The sequence below is a fragment of the Anabrus simplex genome, chromosome 5, assembly GCF_040414725.1.
Source record: "Anabrus simplex isolate iqAnaSimp1 chromosome 5, ASM4041472v1, whole genome shotgun sequence".
Classification (NCBI taxonomy): domain Eukaryota; kingdom Metazoa; phylum Arthropoda; class Insecta; order Orthoptera; family Tettigoniidae; genus Anabrus; species Anabrus simplex.
Genome location: NC_090269.1, coordinates 279,780,197 through 279,799,591, shown reverse-complemented (window position 1 = coordinate 279,799,591; position 19,395 = coordinate 279,780,197). Strand labels below are relative to the sequence as shown.

Below are 19,395 nucleotides of genomic sequence, written 5' to 3'. Positions count from 1 at the left end.
CTGTTTATTACTTTCATATTCCAAGATGTAATTGAAGCATTTAAATAAAGCATCATACATTAAAATTTAAAGTTTTACCACTAGAACAGCTGGCATGGAAAACTGATTTGAAAATTCAAACAAATTCATCTTACGTTCAAATCTTCAAAAAAATAAACTGTAGAATTTTCCGATATATCACCAGCATTTCTCCGGCTCGCCAAAATCCATTTCTCCCTAGTTTTAGCGTCTTTGGAACATTTATAAACAATTTGTTTGGTACGGTATGCGATGTGCTATTGCACATCAGAACTCTACACCATTTATAAGTTTTCTGCCTCACTGTCTGCGCAGGATTCATTTTAAGTCTAAAATATACCACTCAGATTATTATCCAATGTATAGACCTCGAATTTAACTATACCAGACACTAACGTAAAGTAGAAATACGCGAAGTGTATCCTGCTTCTCACAGCACACTATGCGTTATTTCATCTGCTAATTCAGTCAACCTGTACGATGACGTCAGATCGCGTACTTGCGTGATGTGACATTTTCGTAGGTTTTTATCATGTTTGGAGTTATTATTTGTACATTCTGATCACATTTTTGAATTCTGCATGAAATTTTGAATCAGATTAGCATATTTTTAATTAAAACCCCGGATCATGCATGTTCCCTGTTGTCTGAATTTGTTACTCCTAATTTTACAGCTTGAAGTAAGTAGAATGCCTTAAGAATCACCAAGAAAACAAAACCCATCAAGGAAAAGGAGGTGTAATAGTAACCAATGGAAAGTGGTGAAGGCCAAACAAACACTTAATGCTGGTCGTCAGTATGTGTCCATTAAAACAAATAAAACCGTTGATGTAGCTTCAATGGGACCTACTTGCAGCTGTTCCGATAGATGCTTCACTAAACTTGCTGGAGAGGAAGAGAATATTTTTCACTCTTTCTGGGACTTTCTGAGCCATTCGGAGCTGTCTGCAGACGAGTTAGAACAAAAGAAAAATATGAATTACATCTTAGAAGGGCAGAGAGTGGGCAAAATATGATTTCATCTTTAACAGCTTTAGCTAAGGAGAATCTCCAAGAATACCATGTGATAGCAATGGGCATGCAGCAAACATTGCCCACCCCTAAGATGACAGCAGGACCAGAATTTTATAAGCGTAAACTGTGGACATACACCTATGGAATATATGACTGTGGGGTTACATGTTTCTGTGCAGTGAAAACGAAGGAGGAAGAGGATCTGATGAAGTTGGTTGCTGCTTGATAAAGTACCTAGAAATAGCCAAATCACATGCTAAGGAACTCCATATAATAACTGATAACTGCAAGGGACAGGCAAAGAATTGGGCTCTAATTGCTTTGGAAAGATCTCTTGTGGCAACCAAGAGGTTTGAAATTGTGCAACATTCCTATCCTTGGTGGGTCACACTAGACTCCCTTGTGATCGTGACTTTGGTCGCATTGAACTATTTCCTAGAAACAGACGTCAAACAGCATATACCCCAGATTAATGGGTGGATGTTGTGAAGTCAGCAAGTCCAAAAAACTTCATTGTGACAAAAATGAAAAGAGATGACTTCAAAACTTTAGATGATCTAAAGTCATTGCTATCAATACCCACTAAATTCGCTACTGGAGATTTAGTTCACTTCAGTGAAGCTAAACAATTTCAATTGAATTTCAAGGACTCTTTTCAGCTAGGTGTTAAACACTGTTAAAACTACATTAGGGCCAGTTCAGTATGCAAACATTCGCACCAAGAAGAAAGGAAGACTTGTGGAACATGATCCATTTCTGCTCAGAGTAAAACACAGAAATCATCTCCCTGTCAACCAGAAGAAATCGACTGATGATATGTGTCTCATGCGTCAAATCAAAAGACCTGCATCTGGCGAGCTGAACTTGTCCTTGAGCACTCTCGGCACTAAAAGCCATACGCCATTTCATTTTCATTTCATGTCTCTCATGACATTGATTCCTGTATCCAATCAACACTTCTTCTTGTCCCTTACAGGAAATAATGTTGAAGGTAATGATGTGGAAGAATTCCCTTGAGATACACATTGCTTTTCTTAAAGTATGTGTATTCATTCTCAAATACAGTAAAATCTTGTTAACTCGAAGTCGTTGGGACTCAAAAATCGGACTTCAAATTACGTGATTTCGAATTAACCGCCAATTCGCAATTCGAAGTACCAACTCTTGCCTCGTTACAAAATGTTCTAAGACCCATTAACACATGCAATCACCTAGATTCACAGTTTAAAGTTTTCAAATGCCATGGAAAGAACTATTTCCAAAATGTGTTCAACAAGGTGCATTTACAATGTTCAAATAACGCACTTGCATAAATCACAAACATAACCTCACGCAACGAAAGAAAGAAAATCTCACAATTCAAAGACGAGGATAAATTATGCTGGTTTCCCTGTGCAAATGCATTATTTTTTGTATTTCTGTACTGTTTGCATTTTTAGATGCTTTGTACTGGAATGGAAAGTGCCCGACGTCCTTAAAACACTGTGGCTTATCGAACTTTCCTATGACAAGGAGATAAAGTTCCTCGCTTCCATGTGCATTGCAACGCACTACACACCGGTACTACAATGACCCCCATCCCCTACGTTTGTACGATTCCCCGGCTGGCACATTCTGCTTTAAAACTATAAGACCGTTTGGGCTCGCATTAAAATAAAGCAATGCAGTTTCATCATCAATGACAATATTGTTCGGTGCCTACGAATTTTATACACGAGCCACGTTTTTTAGTCAACTGTGGCATCGCCGGTGTTCGCGGATTCTGTTTTTCCGCACACTGCCTGTTGCGCGATATTACGGCGTTCCTTAAAAGGTTGAATACAAAAGAATTCCGATTTCATTCAATTTAGCCATCATGAAGCGCACTGTAGACCCACCGAAGTAAGTGCGGAAAGCTACCCCTCCACGTTCCGGAACACGAGTTCTGTTATGACGCGAATAAATTTTGAGTTGAAATTACTCTGTAACATACTATTGTTTTAAACTGTAAAGGCAGTTTCGAATTAAAAGTCTGAATTTCGGCAATGGGGCCGACATTGTACTTCGAATTACGAATTATCCGTATTTCGAATTAAACTATTTAAATAACATGCAAAACTGTATCTCATGTTTCCGGGAAAGAGAGCTTCTTCGAATTAGGCGGAATTTTGAATTAACCGATTTCAAATTATCGAGGTTCTACTGTACTGTGTTTTTTTAAATTAAGTATGTTCATTCTCAAATATTGTGTCTTTATAATTAAGTTTAGTTAGGCTTATTCATTCTCTAATATTGTGCTTTTCTTGATAAATAAAAATGTATTCGCCCTCATGTATTTAAATTTATTTCTGGGAAATAGTCATAAGCCCATTTTAGTTACCTCATTCATTAAAAATGCTCTTAAATCATGTACGAGGGCAAAGTGTTGTTTCACTGTCTCCCATATGTTTTATAACACATACAAGTGTTCATTGATACGAGGAAAGTTATTACAAATGTAGTGAATGATTTACAGATTTGAGCTGAACTTTAATTTGCCATTTACTCAGAACTAAGTTATTGCGGCTTATGACTATATTCCACCTACCCCTTCAAATACTTACTTCGTTTACAACCAAGTGTCTCATACCTCTCTTCTGAGGAAACGAAGCAACGTCTTCACAAAACAATACTTGAAGCAGTTTGAATCGACATAAACCTGAAATAAATCACTCCTTTCTTAGCCAAGATGACATCTTTCTACTATACATCTTTTCCATCCCGGCCCATTTTTGTGAACTATATACTTTTCCTTTTATACTGCAGGACTGGTTTCTTCAGAGAAATACTTATGCTGGTTATCCTCCATTATCTGTTCCCGATACTGAATTTTCCTTGATTATTAGTTCAAATTATGTGGTCCCACCAGCATCCTAATTAAATAGTATTATAAAAATCCTGCATTACCCGTTACTCAAAGAAATGATTTCCTGCATCAACCGTCCAGAAATTTCAGTTCCATACATGCTAAATCCTCGATCAAGTGTTTTTAAAGAAACAGTATCTCACAAAAGGATGACTACAACATATCTATGGATCTTTGCGTCAACGTCCCGTCATTGCGGTAATTAGAGCAAGTACAGTACTGGGAAAGCGATCGGCGGTGAACTCCATCACGGACCATTTTAACATCACATTCGGCCAATATAATTTAGGAAACCTCTGAAACCGTAAAGTACATAGTGGCCGCAGCTATTGGAAGGAGACAAGAGCGCATTTCAACAGCTCTACTTGAAGAAGGAACGACTTTCGTCATAATATGTTCGTACCTGTAAAACATGTACATTATGTCCAGGGTTAGATGTATGTATATTGTTGACTTTTTCTGACTGTATTACGAGACAGGTTTATTGCACTTCTCTCTGGGTACTACAGTCCCTGGCCATATTATTAGATGCACTTGATTTTTTTTACAAGGCATTTGTCTCTGGGGTATGGTTTTGTAAACTGGCTCACCTATCATTGTTTAATGGGTTGGATATTGTAAAACAGCTATTACTGAATGAAATGAGCTCATTTGTTGTTGTGCAGAATCATATTTTTGAGAGCTGATATATTGATAAACAAGTACCTGTTGCAGTCTTGAGAAGTGCATCAGCTGACGTGATTGAAGTGTGAATGCATTATCAACATCAAGTATTGTTGATTTCCTGGTTTTTTTTACAATCTGTAGCCTCTAATGCTAAAGTTTTCCGATCACCGAGAAATTTCATACACACAATATGAAAAACAATGAGTAAAATAAGTGGTATGACAGCTCGAAACATTGCAGAGGTAAAAGAATTGATTGGCACTAATATGTATTCAAATCAGGTGATTTCTTGAAGACTGGGTATATCTGAATCATCTGTGAAGCATGTAAAGAAGAAAATTGATTTTGGTGAGGAATTAGTCCCTCAAAGGAAGAACAGGTGTGGCAGAAGACCATTATTCTTACCAAGGTCAGAGCACTCCTTAAAGAAGATATGTCACGAGAACCGGTTTGCTTATACAAAGTAAGAAATTAAAATGAATTGGAAAACAGTAGCATCATTGAGTCTGAAGGAACTGTAAGGCGCTAACTTTCACAGCTGATCTTCAAGGCTCGCAGGTCTGCCCGAAAGTGAAAATTAACTTCTGCTATGATATCAAAACTTCTTGCATGGGAGAAGGAGCACAAGCATCGAGACTTGGAATTCTGGAAATCGGGAGTATTATGAAAGTGTACAGTATCTGCTAACACTAAGTAGTGATAAATGTATTTTCTGAGTTCAAGGCCATTCCTAAATAATATTTTAATTGGTTTTTACATTCTGTTTCAGGTTTCCTTTAGTGACCACTCCACATCTGAAATGTTAACAAATACACCTCGGTTTGTATACAGGCGCCCTGCTGAAAAGTACTAGCCAGTTGTATTGTACAGATTGTGAAACATTCCACCAATGTCATGGTTTGGTCTGACATCAGTGGGAAAGATGCTAGATGTCTGGACATGGTTGAGAAAACCATGAGGGAAAACAAGTATAAGGTGGTGTTAAGGAGGATGTTCCATCTAAAAATAAAAGAATGGTTTCCCAATAGAGAACCATTTATGTTCATGCAAGATGGAGTTCCATGCCATATAGCTCAAAATCAGAAAAAACCTATTTCCAGCAATAAAACGTCCCTCCTCCCCTGCGAACCATGTGAGCTTGCGGCAGTGGAGAGGCTTGCACGTCCGAATGAAGCACACAGCCGAGCCGCAGGTGCAACCATATCGGATGGGTATCTGTTGAGAGACCAGACTGCCGAATGGCTCATTGAAAGGGGTGTAGCAGCTTTTTGGAAGTTGCAAGGGCGGCAGTCTAGACGATTGACTGATAGGCCTTGTAATAATACTCAACATGGCTTAGCTGTGTTGATACTGCTACACGACTGAAAGCAATGGGAAACTACAGCCATAACCAACTCCCGAGGACATGCAGCTCTCTCTGTATGAATGATGGCTTCCTCCTGGGTAAAATATTCCGGAGGTAAAATAGTCCCCCATGCGGATCTCCGGATGGAAACTACACGAGAGGGGGCGATCATCAGGAAGATAGATACCGACATTCTGCGAGTCAAAGCGTGGAATGTTGGAAGTTTGAATCATGGTAGGTTACAGAATCTGAAAAGGGAGATGGATAGACTGAAGTCGGATGCAGTTAATGTAAGTGAAGTACGTTGTCAGGAAGAACAGGATTTTTGGTCAGGCGACTAAAGAATTATCAACACACAATCAAACAGGAGAAATGCAGGCTTTGGTTTAATAATGAATAAGAAAATAGGGCAGTGGGTAAGCTACTATGACCAGCATAGTGAAAGAATTATTGTCGTCAAGATAGAAACCCAAACCAACATCCACCATAGTACTGCAGGTCTATATGCCTACTAGTGCAGCGGATGATGAAGAAATCGAAAGAATATATGAAGAGGTTGAAGATTTAATACAATATGTAAAAGGTCATAATAAGTTTCATGTCCGTATTGATTTTTGATATTCACAGATATGAAGTTTTGAAACTTCGACCTAATAAGTACATTATTTATTTATTGTTATTTTACAGTAACAATTTCGACCTTGTTTAGGTTATCTTCAGCTGACTAACATAGTATATAATTAAAACATCACTGATAAAATAAGAATGTCACGTAGTATAGGTAAAAACATAGTCAATTTGCAAATATTCTTCGTACTAGCTTAACCAATCATCTACGTTAAACGATATGAGAATTAGAACTTAACATTACTATCATGTACATGGATGATTTATGTTTAAAATACAATGTTCTTAAGTTGTGAACGTTTACTATTCCACATTAAAACTTATAGCTAGATTGAGTAAAACATTCTGAGGCACAAATGAGTTCATACGGCGTATTGTATTTATGTAACTATGTTATGTCATGTGATCAGCCGTGTTTGTCTACTGATGGTATAGTGGTGTAAGTTTCTTGAAGTAATGTAAACAGTTATGTTGAGGTCAAAGTTGTTGTCTGGTATTTGATTGAAGTTCTTAACATTTGCACCATTTATTTCAAGACTGTGTGAATGTTCATCAAGAAGACTTTTCTACAAATATTCTCATGAAGAAGAAAGGATCATGTTAGACTTTTAAGATTGCGATATATAAGTTATTGTCCTCGGCTCATTGTGAATCAAGTCGCATATCATTCAAAGCTTTTAAGATTCAGTGAACTCTTGTCAAAAGGACGTTTACACAAAACATTAAGATAATTGGTGCTATATTTTTAGAAAGGAGGACTTTTAGGTTAATGTTTCAAGTTAATGTTCATGGCTCGTGTTTTTAATCAAGTCATTCCTCCTATCATTTATAAGATTAGTGTACACTTTTATGCATTGTTTTTGCAACCTTAAGTTGTAATTGTATGTTTTTCTAATTTTGTGGCTGAAGATGATGCACACCAGCATCAAAACCGGTCCCATTAATAATAAAATGTTATAATTTATCTTATAACATTGTATTGTACTGAACAGGTGGACCCCACTTTTTTGTTCCCATTAGAAGAGAGAACTACATGGAAACATTATCCCACCAAGAACACTTGGAGTACATTTATGTACTTTATCGAGGGTATGAGGTAGATCTGTAAACAATATAAGGTGTTTTAGGTGGCAATGGGTGAGAATATGATTGTATGCCCCATGTACTTCTGGATTGTCTTCAGCATGCAAACCAACTGTCCTGTAGGTGTCTCAGGAACAAGAAGGCGAGTAATATAAAAATTATTTTTAAAAATTTCACCATCGTATTTATCTGTTAACTAATAGAATAGTAGGAAAAGAATGAAAATGGCACTCACCTGCAATTCTTCCAAAATCTGTTGTTTTTGCAAAATTTGATCTTCTCGCGTTGAATGCTGCTTTCTTCCCTTTTCTACATCTAGTGTACTACCCTTGTCTAGAATACTCGTATCATCTTTTGACAGAAGACCAACAGGGGGGCAGTTGTTGCTTCCATCTCCAAGTGGCTGGTTTCGAACCTATAAACGAAGATCAATAAGATTAAATCACTTAGTGGTGCTGTACTGTATCAATAGTCAGCTGAAGCTGGAAAGACTGATTTTTCTGGTTTTCCTTGTTCTACTGAATTTGTCCACGCTGCTTTTCCACATAATTTTTAATTGTGTACTATCTTGTCGATAAACTGGGCCAACTATGTTGGATTTTGTCACGCAACCTGGTGGACAATATACATAGTTCTATACATCTTCTTCTCACTCTTCTGTATAAAATATATCTACCAGTATAGAGTTACATAAATCTTATTAGAATGCTAGTTCCCCTCCTAATCTCAATATTATTTTTGGTGCCAAAACCCAGAAAATATCACCGGAAATCATTGCGACAATCTCTATATACATCACTTTATAAGAGAACAGAAGAACGTCATAATACTTCCACAACACACTGCACGCAAGGAGAATGATGACAGCAACACTTCATTGCACGTCATTTTGCAAAGATAAGTATACAGTACTTCTTTGTTGCCGACTGAGATCAATTGTGATGTAATGGGATTCCAGAGTAACTGCATGCATTGAATTTATTAGTAGGCATAGTAAGAGCTTATACCATTTTTTGTACAAGAATTTGTTATTGGGCACCATGTTCTTGTATCTGACACATGGTGCTATCTAGCGGTGCTGAGTGAAAGTGGTACACTATCAGTAAACATTGGATCTTAAGTTTTTACCTATTGTTTTCTGTAAGACCCTATCAAGCCTAACTGGGAGAATTATCCACATTATGTACCTACCACCACAACACATTCAATTTTATAGGGCCTGTATGAACCTATAGGGATGTATTACGCAAAACTTGTCTGCCAGGCAGCGCAATGGTAATACAAGGTATGTGCTTTCTGCTACTTGACTGTTTTAAATGGGACTTGTATGGAGTAATTCTAAAATTACTATAATCGAAATGAAATTATTACTCTAAATGCATGAAATTACCATATTCTGCTGATGTTTGAAAGAAATGGGAAATAATATAGGTGCAATGACGATTGTAGATTGAAAGCAGAATTGAAGGAAAAGGGCGGAAAAGAAGCAAGAGTTGATTGAAAGGGAAGGACTAAAAGTAGTAACCTTATCTTTTAATATTTTTGTTAAGATAGAATTCTTTAAGTGCAAATAGCCTTTCCAAATATGCATGGTATATATATATATATATATATATATATATATATATATATATATATATATATATATTTATTTTAGGTTACAGGCATAGACAAAGCATGATATTGGTATGACTGCAGTACCAGAGGCTATAACCAGTACTACTGCATTGAATTTCCCTTCAACGCACGACTTACAAGATCTTGTTTCAGGTCATAAAACATATAAAAATATTTCAAATGTGGAATTCATGAATTATTTCATGTTCAGGAAGTCTTAAATCGATGGTGCTCCAGCGTCAAATTATAGGCCACTCTGTGATACACTACCACACACGGTGTTATGGCTGCTTAACCACTTACAGATCATCTTGCTCTCGGGATTATTTCCAAGATGCCGGTGGCACTCCATGAAAGTATCGAAGGTTCTCCTTACATAATTGAATAACTAGCTGATGTACCCGTGCTGCGCTACGGGATTCTCAGGAAGACTGACTGTGGTTTTCCTAACTTAAGTCAACATAGGTCATTAGAAAAACGTCATTAAGAATGTAGCGATTATAAGCAATGTTATCATATAAAATACTTGATCAAATGTAAAACCGCACACTTTTAACTAGAGTACTACGGTGCCGATCTAACAGTCCAAAGTTCCAGAGCTGGAATGACCAGGTTGTAGACTACCGTGAACACTCCTCTGCCATTATTCTGTTAAATATGCACACTGCTCATTCCAATCAGTGCCTCAGAATAGGGATTGAATAGCTTGAATGCTATCATCAACCTATGTGATACATACCAATAGTATCAGAAAATTTATGAACCAGAGGAATGGCATGGAATGCTAAAGAAGATAGTTATCTAACTCTCCAGCTACTTCCCGCCAATATTCAGGCAGGCTGTTACACTCTGTGAGCTTGCATCCGGGAAATAGTGGATTCAAACTCTATTGTCTATTTTCACACCAAATGCCGGCCGGGGCTGTACCTTAATTAAGGCCAAGGCAGCTTCCTTCACACTCCTAGCCCTTTCCTATCCCATCGTCGCCATAAGACCTATCTGTGTCGGTGCGACGTAAAGCAAATTTAAAAAAACTCTGTATGCAGCAGTAATCCTGCTTGCTTGTGCTTGTTGTTTAAAGGGGCCTAACATCGAGGTCATCGGCCCCTACGGTTCTCTCTCTGATGTGTTACGTGAACACTATCCCTCTGGTCTGCATGGTTATTCCTAAATATTTACACTTATTGACTATGTTAATTTTGACGTCTTCACATGTTAAGGTTTCTTTCCCTGAGGTTCTGCCTCCCCTTCTGAATATCATACCTACAGTCTTATTTCTGTTGATAGTTAATTGATTCTCTTCTGACCACTTAGTTCGTATGTCCAGGGATTCCTGTAATTGTCCTAGATTCGGCGATAACAAAACCATGTCGTCTGCGTATATTAAGATCTTGACTTGTTCCGAGGCGGTGGCTACATAATGAAGGGCAGATAGGGTCTCCCTGAAGTACTCCTACAGTCTGCAATATGGGTTTTGATATCTAATCTTTTTTATATTAGTTCTGTGAAAATTTTAAATAATGTGCCTTCTAATGCAATTCCACTATAAGAGTTTGGGTCACTTACTTCTCCCTTTCCTGTATACAGAATTTGTAATATGAAATGTCTCCATCTGTGGGGTATAATTCCTTCAATTAGACAGTTATTCAATAACTCTGATATCGGCTCTTTCAGTGTCGTCCAGCTTGCTTTGATATGCTCATAGAAAATCAAATCGTGACCAGCTGCTTTTTGGTCTTGCTTTTTTTTTTAAAAATTATTATTATCTCTTCTATTTCAGTTATTGTGAATAGATCCACTTCTAAGGAGTTATTTATTTATTATTTATTCTATCATTTTGCTGTCTGGTATCTCTGGATTGTAGGATACCTGTAAAATATGTCTCCCATGATTGTATTGGTAGATGTCTTGGAAACTTGGGCTGCTTCGCTTTCAAAATTTTAAATGGTTCTTTCTTTGCTAGTGCTATCGGTTTTCTTCTTCCCTTTGATTGTAATGTCTCTTTGCCTCCTTCATTGTAGTTTTATATATTCTTCTTTTCTCAGCATTTTCCCTTAAGTTTTCAACAGGTGGTGAATTTCTTGTTTTATGTAAAGCTTCGATAGCTTCCTTCCTCTTGGAGTAGTATAGTCGATTGAACCATGGCCTTGCCTTCCTTCCCCCATGTCGACATTTACATCTTCTCAGCTATAAGTGATTCCAATGTAGATGTGCTTAATGTAGATCTGAATTTTATCTGAATCTTCCTAACAATGCAGAAAACTTTCTGTGGTAGAGTTACTGTAAGGTACACTTAATAATGCACATATGTAAGGTTTCATACTTAATTTGTCCACTAGTGCTGGTTACTGACTGAATGATTCAAAGCAGTTTATCAATTCATTGAACTGACCACGTGAATTGAATTGTAGTTACGGCGAGCTCCAGCATAAAATTCAGCCGACTTGCAGCAGACAAGTGCCGAGTGGTGCGCTCGCGGATCAGCGAGACACAATACACACGGTTTGTTATCAGGAGACTGGACATTGGCGGAGAACTGAACGTTCACTGCGGGCGAGACATAAAGAGGCATGGCTCGCTGAAAGAACTGTGCACTGTAACGGACTCTCGTTCTGAGCTCATTTGAAAATTACACACACTTCCTTTCAGTGTCAACTTCTTACAGGGATGTTTAAATAATGGTTGGATATATTTGCAGTGTTAAAAAGGTAGTCAAAACATAATTCAGAAGTAGCTATAGAGCATCCAGAGTTAAGAAAAGACTACAGGCCTTATGGGCTTGCTGTCTTCCACTGTTGCCATATTCGCTCACTCACCGCTTGTGAAATATAGTGATGACATAAAATTATACATCGCTTGGTTCAGCTGTCTCAACCTCCAATATCTCTATTAATGAAATTACAGTTATGAAATTTTGTTTTGCCATATCATTTCTAAGGATATCAGCCCACTGACTGTATCATTCGAAATGGAGTAAAAGTTTGAACATGTAGGGATGCAAACTAAATAATAATAAAAGCAAAGGCATCTCCGTACAGGCCATGAAGGCCCTTGGAGGGATGGAAGGTAAAGGCTTCCACTATCTGCAACCTAGGCACTTGATGGGGTAGAATGGTTAGCTCTATGCCCGGCCGCCTTTGCCCCTAGGAATTAATCTGGTACTCAATTTTGGTGTAGGCCGAGTGAACATCAGGGCCATGTGGACCTCTGGAAGTGGAAATCTCATTTCTTAAATTTTTTACAACTTCCTGATGGGGATTCAAGCCCACGTCCTTCCGGGTGAACCCAGCATGCCTTTACCACCTCGGCCAGACTAAATAATAATACCGGTAATATAAACAATAACATGCGTGTCCAGAACCAGAAAGGATTATGTCTTGCTTCTTATATCTGAGAAAGTTTCATGATCGTTGTTTTACTTTAAGTGCCGAGTTTATTAACCCCCAGAATCATTTCACTATTAAGGCAAATACTGTGTGGTTACAACACACAGGCAGCTCCGTTGAGGATTGACTTCGGTTATGTATCCTACGGCTCATTTCAGATAAATTTACTCGTAACTGACAACAGATGCAAGGGCTTTGTCTTAATCACAAAATACGATAACTTAAATATTCTTCCGCAACATACAATACAGAATGTCGAATGACCTATTTGTATGAGAACGCTAAAAAACACAAGCACAGATAGAAAAATAAAAATATAATTTTAAAATAAATCAATCTACTGTTCTTACCTTGTCAGCAATGTACAAATTTCGAGGCAGAGGTGGAATGTTCATCTCTTCCATTACACACTGCTTGAGGAATCTTCATCTGAAGAGTCACCGTGGTGGACAATAATGGGTTCGATGTCGACCTGAATTTCATCAGCTTTCGACATATCGTCTTCTGTTTTCATTACGCGATTCACATAATTTCTCCAGTTATCTTTGCATTTTTTCACTTTGAAGTCCGTATTAAAGCTCATATAATGTTTCATCTGAGCCCATACAAGTTCAAAGGGGTTTAATTCACAGTGGTAGGGGGGCAGCCGAAGTACTGCCTCTCCTCTTTCTAAAGCAAATTCATGTATCTTATATTTATCATATTTTCCCTTTTTCAAAGCAATAATAATTTAATTTTAGTGTTATGGAGTTGCCATCGTCTGAGGGACGAATCATTAGTAATAACATGACAGCCTGGACTGTGGAAGAAAGACCCAACACTGCCTTTTATGTATTTCTTTCTACATAATCAACATGTTACTAGCCAATAGTTACATAATACACTGCCACAATATTCTGAGGAAAGGAACGCGAACAACCTATGCACAGCAGCTGAGTGATGATCCGATTACACCTAACCTTCGGCACCGGCTTATGCATCCAACTCTGTTGCAGGCGTTGAGAGCAATGTTAACCAAAATACTCCAATTAAATACAGAAACGCGTAAACCTGAACAACAACCCTACAACCAAAAAACATGCGTCTTTTCTCCTTCCAAGTTGCAGGCTCACTTCTTTTACACTGCTTACACTAAGTATTGTATTGACCATCAATCAAATACCTAAATGGAGTGCGCAACTGATATGTAGGTAGTTAAGAGCAAATAGACAGACCTTAAATTGAATCATCATATGCAAATAATAAGACATGCTTAAAGTAAGGCACAAACGTACTTGCCACCAAAGCTGCTGATAAAAGAAACCATGATCACTTGTTCAATTTCACAACGGTCACCGATGTTTTTGGAGAAAATGCAGTGGTAGAGAGATTGAACCCAGAACAGAGAGAAAGAGACAATTTGTGCAATTTTCTCCTTTGAACGTATTGAAATCGATTTTTTCTTTCTGTATTGGTTACGATGGAGATGTTCAGTGGCCAAGAATAAAACAAGGGCTTTTCATGTAGTAATGACTTTTAAGGCTTCAAAAATAGAATTTGCTTGTGTATGTGTAGTTTTAAGATTTGGTTTACTTTTCTTACGTGCATAAATGTGACAATTGCAGATATTGGTGGTTTCCAGTGATAAAGTTTGTCATCTGAGAGGTTAGTAATCAAGGATTAACCTTAATGCCGTAACTGCAAACTAAAATCTGTAATAAATATAGACAAGCTGCGATAGTTGGCACCTCCGTGACCATACGACTGGAGAAGTTATTCCCGTGCCTTATGAGTAATGGGTGCGATATCCATTTTATGACAACGGTGTTATTATTGACATGATGCAGTAGTGTATTGTCAATTGATCAACGGAGCGTATGCATTTCCATGTTGTGTGATTGGCACTCCTGCAGTTTTGTCAGTTGGCCAACATTCAACACTGTATAAATGCGGCACATTTTGGACTTAAAATTTAGTAGCATCCTTCTGTCACACAATATGCCTGAAGCATCCCTCAATCTCCTCCATGCTGCCTTTATCCACTTTCAACTTCCATCACCTTCAGTCTTTGAGATCCTAGATACCTGAAGCTTATGGTCTTCGCGAAGGTCTCTCTTATCAACTTCCATGGAGCCACTGCTTCAGGCGGTTTCTTCAATCTAAGACTGCATTGTGAGATGGCTGTGCCAGTCTTCAACTTTACACTGCAATCCTCTTCTGGCAGTATCTGCGAGTGAAACATCATCTGCATATAAACGAGTCCGCAGGACACTCATTTGCAGGTCCCGTGTGATTGTGCCCATGATGAGGACAAAGGCAATGGGGACAGTGCAGAGCCTAGGTGTACACCAACTTTCACTGGAAAGCTGTCAGAAACGCCGACAGCACAACATACACGACTTGTGACATTCATGTATAGCATCTTGATCCAATTGATAAGCGTTTCAGGTCCACCAATGGTCATAAAGTGCATAGTAGATCATACCATGTAGAACACTGTCAAAACCCTTCCTATGATCATGGAAGGCAATATGAAATGGCTGTTTTCTCTCTCTGCTTTTAATGAGCATCCCGGCAATAAAGATTGCATTGGTTAATCCAGTACTCTTGACGAAGCCGCACTGATTGGTACTACTACTACTACTGATGATGGCATGCAGTCGTCCATCAAGTATTCTCTCATAAATTGTATATATTTCATAAAATATATAGTAATATTAGTAATTTAATGTATTATGTTATCACAGTACACTTGTAAGACAAAAATGCAAGCCAAACAGTAATATTACCGAGCTCGATAGCTGCAGTCGCTTAAGTGCGGCCAGTATCCAGTAATCGGGAGATTGTGGGTTCGAGCCCCACTGTCGTCAGCCCTGAAGATGGTTTTCCATGGTTTTCCATTATCACACCAGGCAAATGCCGGGGCTGTACCTTAGTTAAGGCCACGGCCGCTTCCTTCCACTTCCCAAGCCTTTCCTATCCCATCGTCGCTATGAGACCTGTCTGTGTCGGTGCGACGTAAAGCAAATAGCAAAAAAAGTAATATTATTACCAGAGTTTAAGAAGCTATGCATCGTATTTGGGATTTAAGCATTTACATTTTCTTTAAGTTTAAAAAATCCTTAATTTAGGGCCATACAGTAGAATATTTTAAAATTCACTTAACAATGGTCAGTCAGGAATAGCGTGGATATAAAATCATGCTGCCAATTACATTTAAGTTGAAGTGGTTCAAAACATTTGCAGCTAATGCGACTTATTTTCAATTTCCAGTCATTCATATGAAAATTTCTTATTTTTCTTTCCTTTCTTTTCTTTCTTTTATTTTTATTGGAACTCCTTTCAACATCCCAATAAACTCAAATCATACTATAGAATTCCTGTAATTACTATAAACCCTCGAACTGATCAGTAATAGATAGCAACTGGTCGGTAATACACAATTCACAAAAATGTGGGGAACATGATTTGTAACATCTGGTATGTGAACGTTAATGTGCTAGATGGGGTTCCAATGATCGTACAGCATACCTTGAGACCTTACCTATTCACGGTATGTCAAATCAAAGTTATGCTCTGGGTGTAGGCGTAGCCATGCATTAAACTGTCAGGTGACCCCTCAAAACAAAGTGAATAGCGGTGCGTCCGTGTGTCGTGAGGTACACAGACTACTGCGGTCAATTGAGCAAGTTGTATGTAAACCAGCACATCCCACGAGACATCTTAACAAGGTTCAAGTCGCAAAGGTCGTTGCTTTGATCCTGGAAGGATGGACTTTTCATCATGTTGCTGTGGATCTCGATGCCTCTCCGTCAGTTATTCAACGCTTGTGGAATCGCTACAATGAGAAAGGCCTGTTCACAAGGAGGGTTGGACAAGGTCGTGGACACATGACAACCCCACAGGATGACCGATATCTGACCACCTGTACGTTGCGGCATCGTTCAGCAACTGCCAGAGAACTGCAACTAGACCTCAGGAGGGTCACTGGAGTCACTGTGTCTGACCAGACAATAAGGAACAGGTAAAGTGAACTGTTCTTACAACCCAGACAACCTGTTCGAGTGCCCCGTTTAATGCAGCAACATCGCGCAGCTCACCTTCTGGTTGCCACGTCAACTGGCAACTTCGCCAATGGAGACCTGTGTTGTTCACAGACTAGTCCAGATTTCAACTGACACAGCGTGATGGACGTCAACGTGTATGGAGACGCCATGTTGAGCAGTACATGCCAAATGTTGTCCAGGATGGCAACCAATTTGGACAAGGTTCTGTGATGCTGTTGGGGTGGCATCAGTATTGATAGCCGTACAGATCTTAAGAACTAGTGTTAGGTTAAATGGTCCACCCAATCAATACACTTCACTTTACAACTGAAAACTGTTTAATCTATATACAGTAAAACCTCGTTAATTCGAAGTCGTTGGGACTCAAAAATCGGACTTCGAATTACGTGACTTCGAATTAACCGCCAATTCGCAATTCAGAAGTACCAACCCTTGCCGCGTTACAAAATATTCTAAGGCCCGTTATAGCATGCAGTTAACCTTGATTCACAGTTTATACCTTTCAAATGCCATAAAAAAAGAACTATTTCCTAAATGTATCCAAGAAGGTGCAATTACAGTATTCAAATAATGCACTCGGATATCTCACTGGTAAACATAACCTCACGCATCGAAAGAAAGAAAAAAAAACGATTCAAAGACGAGGAGAAATTTATGCTGGCTCCCATGTGCAAGTGCTTTATTAATTGGATTACTATACAGTATGCATTTTAGATGCCTTGTATTTACACAGAAAGTAACCGATGCTCTTAAAATCGAACTCTCCTATGACTATCCCCGGACGATTTCCCGCCATGGCACTTATTCTCGCACTTCAGAAATGTAAACACTTGCAGCGTCACAAAGTATTCTAAGACCCATTAATACATCACCTCGATTCACAGTTTATACCTTTCAAATGCCATAAAAAAAGAACTATTTCCAAAATGTATCCAACAAGGTGCATTTACAATGTTCAAATAATGCACTTGGATAAATCACTGACAAACATAACCTCACGCAACGAAATAAAAAAATTGCACAATTCAAAGACGAGGATAAATTATGCCGGTTCCCGTGTGCAAATGCATTATTTATTGGATTTCTGTACTGTTTGCATTTTTAGGTGCTTTGTACTGGCATGGAAAGTGCCCGACGCCCTTAAAACATTGTAGCTTATCGAATTCTCCTATGGCGAGGCGATAAAGTATCTCGCATCCATGTGCACTACTATGACCCCCATCCCTCACCCTTGTACGATTTCCCGGCTGGCAATTTCTCCTTTAAAACCATAAGACCGTTTGGGCTCGCATTAAAATAAAGCAATGCAGTTTCACCGGCAATGAAAATATTGTTCGGTGCGTACGAATTTATTATATGAGCCACGTTTTTTCGTCAACTGTTGGTATCGCCAATGTTCGCGGATTCTGTTTTCCCGCACACTGCCTGTTGCGTGATATTACGGCGTTCCTTAAAAGGTTGAATACAAAAGAATTCCGATTTCATTCAACTTAGCAATCATGAAGCGCACTGTAGACCCACCGAAGTGAGTGTAAATGCGGAAAGCTACCCCTCCACGTTCCGGAACGCGCGTTCTATTATGACGCGCAGCGGATAAATTTCAAGTTGAAATTACTCTGTAACGTACTATTGTTTTAAAATGTAAAGGCAGTTTCGAATTAAAAGTCAATTTCGGTAATGGGGCCGACATTGTACTTCGAATTACGAATTATCCGTATTTCGAATTAAACAATTGAAATAACATGCAAAACTGTATCTCATGTTTCCGGGAACGAGAGCTTCTTCGAATTAGGCGGGATTTTGAATTAACCGATTTCGAATTATCGAGGTTCTACTGTACCGTATCTAAAATAAGAGTTTTGTCTGTACATTGCTCAGAATTTAGAAAGGACGGTATTTCTTTATCGGTCGTGTCCATAGTAACAAAGAAATACATTTTTTAATTTTCCGTAATTTTTGTCTGTCGTCTGTGTCTATCTGTATGAACATGCATCACGAGAAAACGGCTGAAGAGAATGTAATGAAAATTGGTATGTAAAGTCCGGGAACACGTCGCTACAATCTAGGCCATAAATCATCTTATCCACGCTGAGAGAAATGGTAGTTTAGGGGAAGGCCTAAAATTTAATTCTCAAACATTTGTGTTATTAGTGGTCGTTTTGACAAATACTACATAATTTATATAGTATTAAATTTCCGATTACTTATGTCTTATACATTTTTACAATACCGGATATGACAGAGATTCATGAATTTGGATTTTTGTTGCTAAATCCATATCAGCGGCGAGTCACGAAGAAATAGGTAAACAGAATTTAATGAAAATCAGTATGTAAAGTCGGGGAATAAGGAACTACAGTATATGCTATAAATAATTTTGTAAGAGGCCCTTATATCACAGAGTCGAAAGTAAATTAAATGTGAAAGCCTACAATATAGAAAGCTCACTGATCAACAATACCATTACATTGACCATTGTTTGTTGTGCTTTGAGTCTTTTGTTGCCACTTAGTCAATCAATCATTACTGATCTGCATTTAGGCAGCCGCCCAGGTGGGATAGATGGGGATCACTGCTGTATGCAGAGTATTTTTTAAAATTTGCTTTACGTCGCATGGACCCAGATTATGGCTACGATGAGATAGGAAAGGGCTATGAGTAGGAAGAGAGTGGCCCTGGCCTTAATATTATGCCTGGTGTGGAAATGGG

The 19,395-nt window shown here is 38.4% G+C and overlaps 1 protein-coding gene across 6 annotated transcripts in view; it reads right to left on the bottom strand.

The window, feature by feature from the left end:
• Positions 1-19,395, bottom strand: part of LOC136873986 (ankyrin repeat domain-containing protein 17) — a 918,230-nt gene that overhangs the window by 490,302 nt on the left and 408,533 nt on the right. For all 6 annotated transcript variants that reach the window (XM_067147404.2, XM_067147402.2, XM_068227616.1 and 3 more), the window contains one exon: positions 7,873-8,052. In XM_067147404.2, coding sequence (XP_067003505.2) covers positions 7,873-8,052 — 180 coding nt within the window. The remainder of the gene's footprint in view (positions 1-7,872; positions 8,053-19,395) is intronic.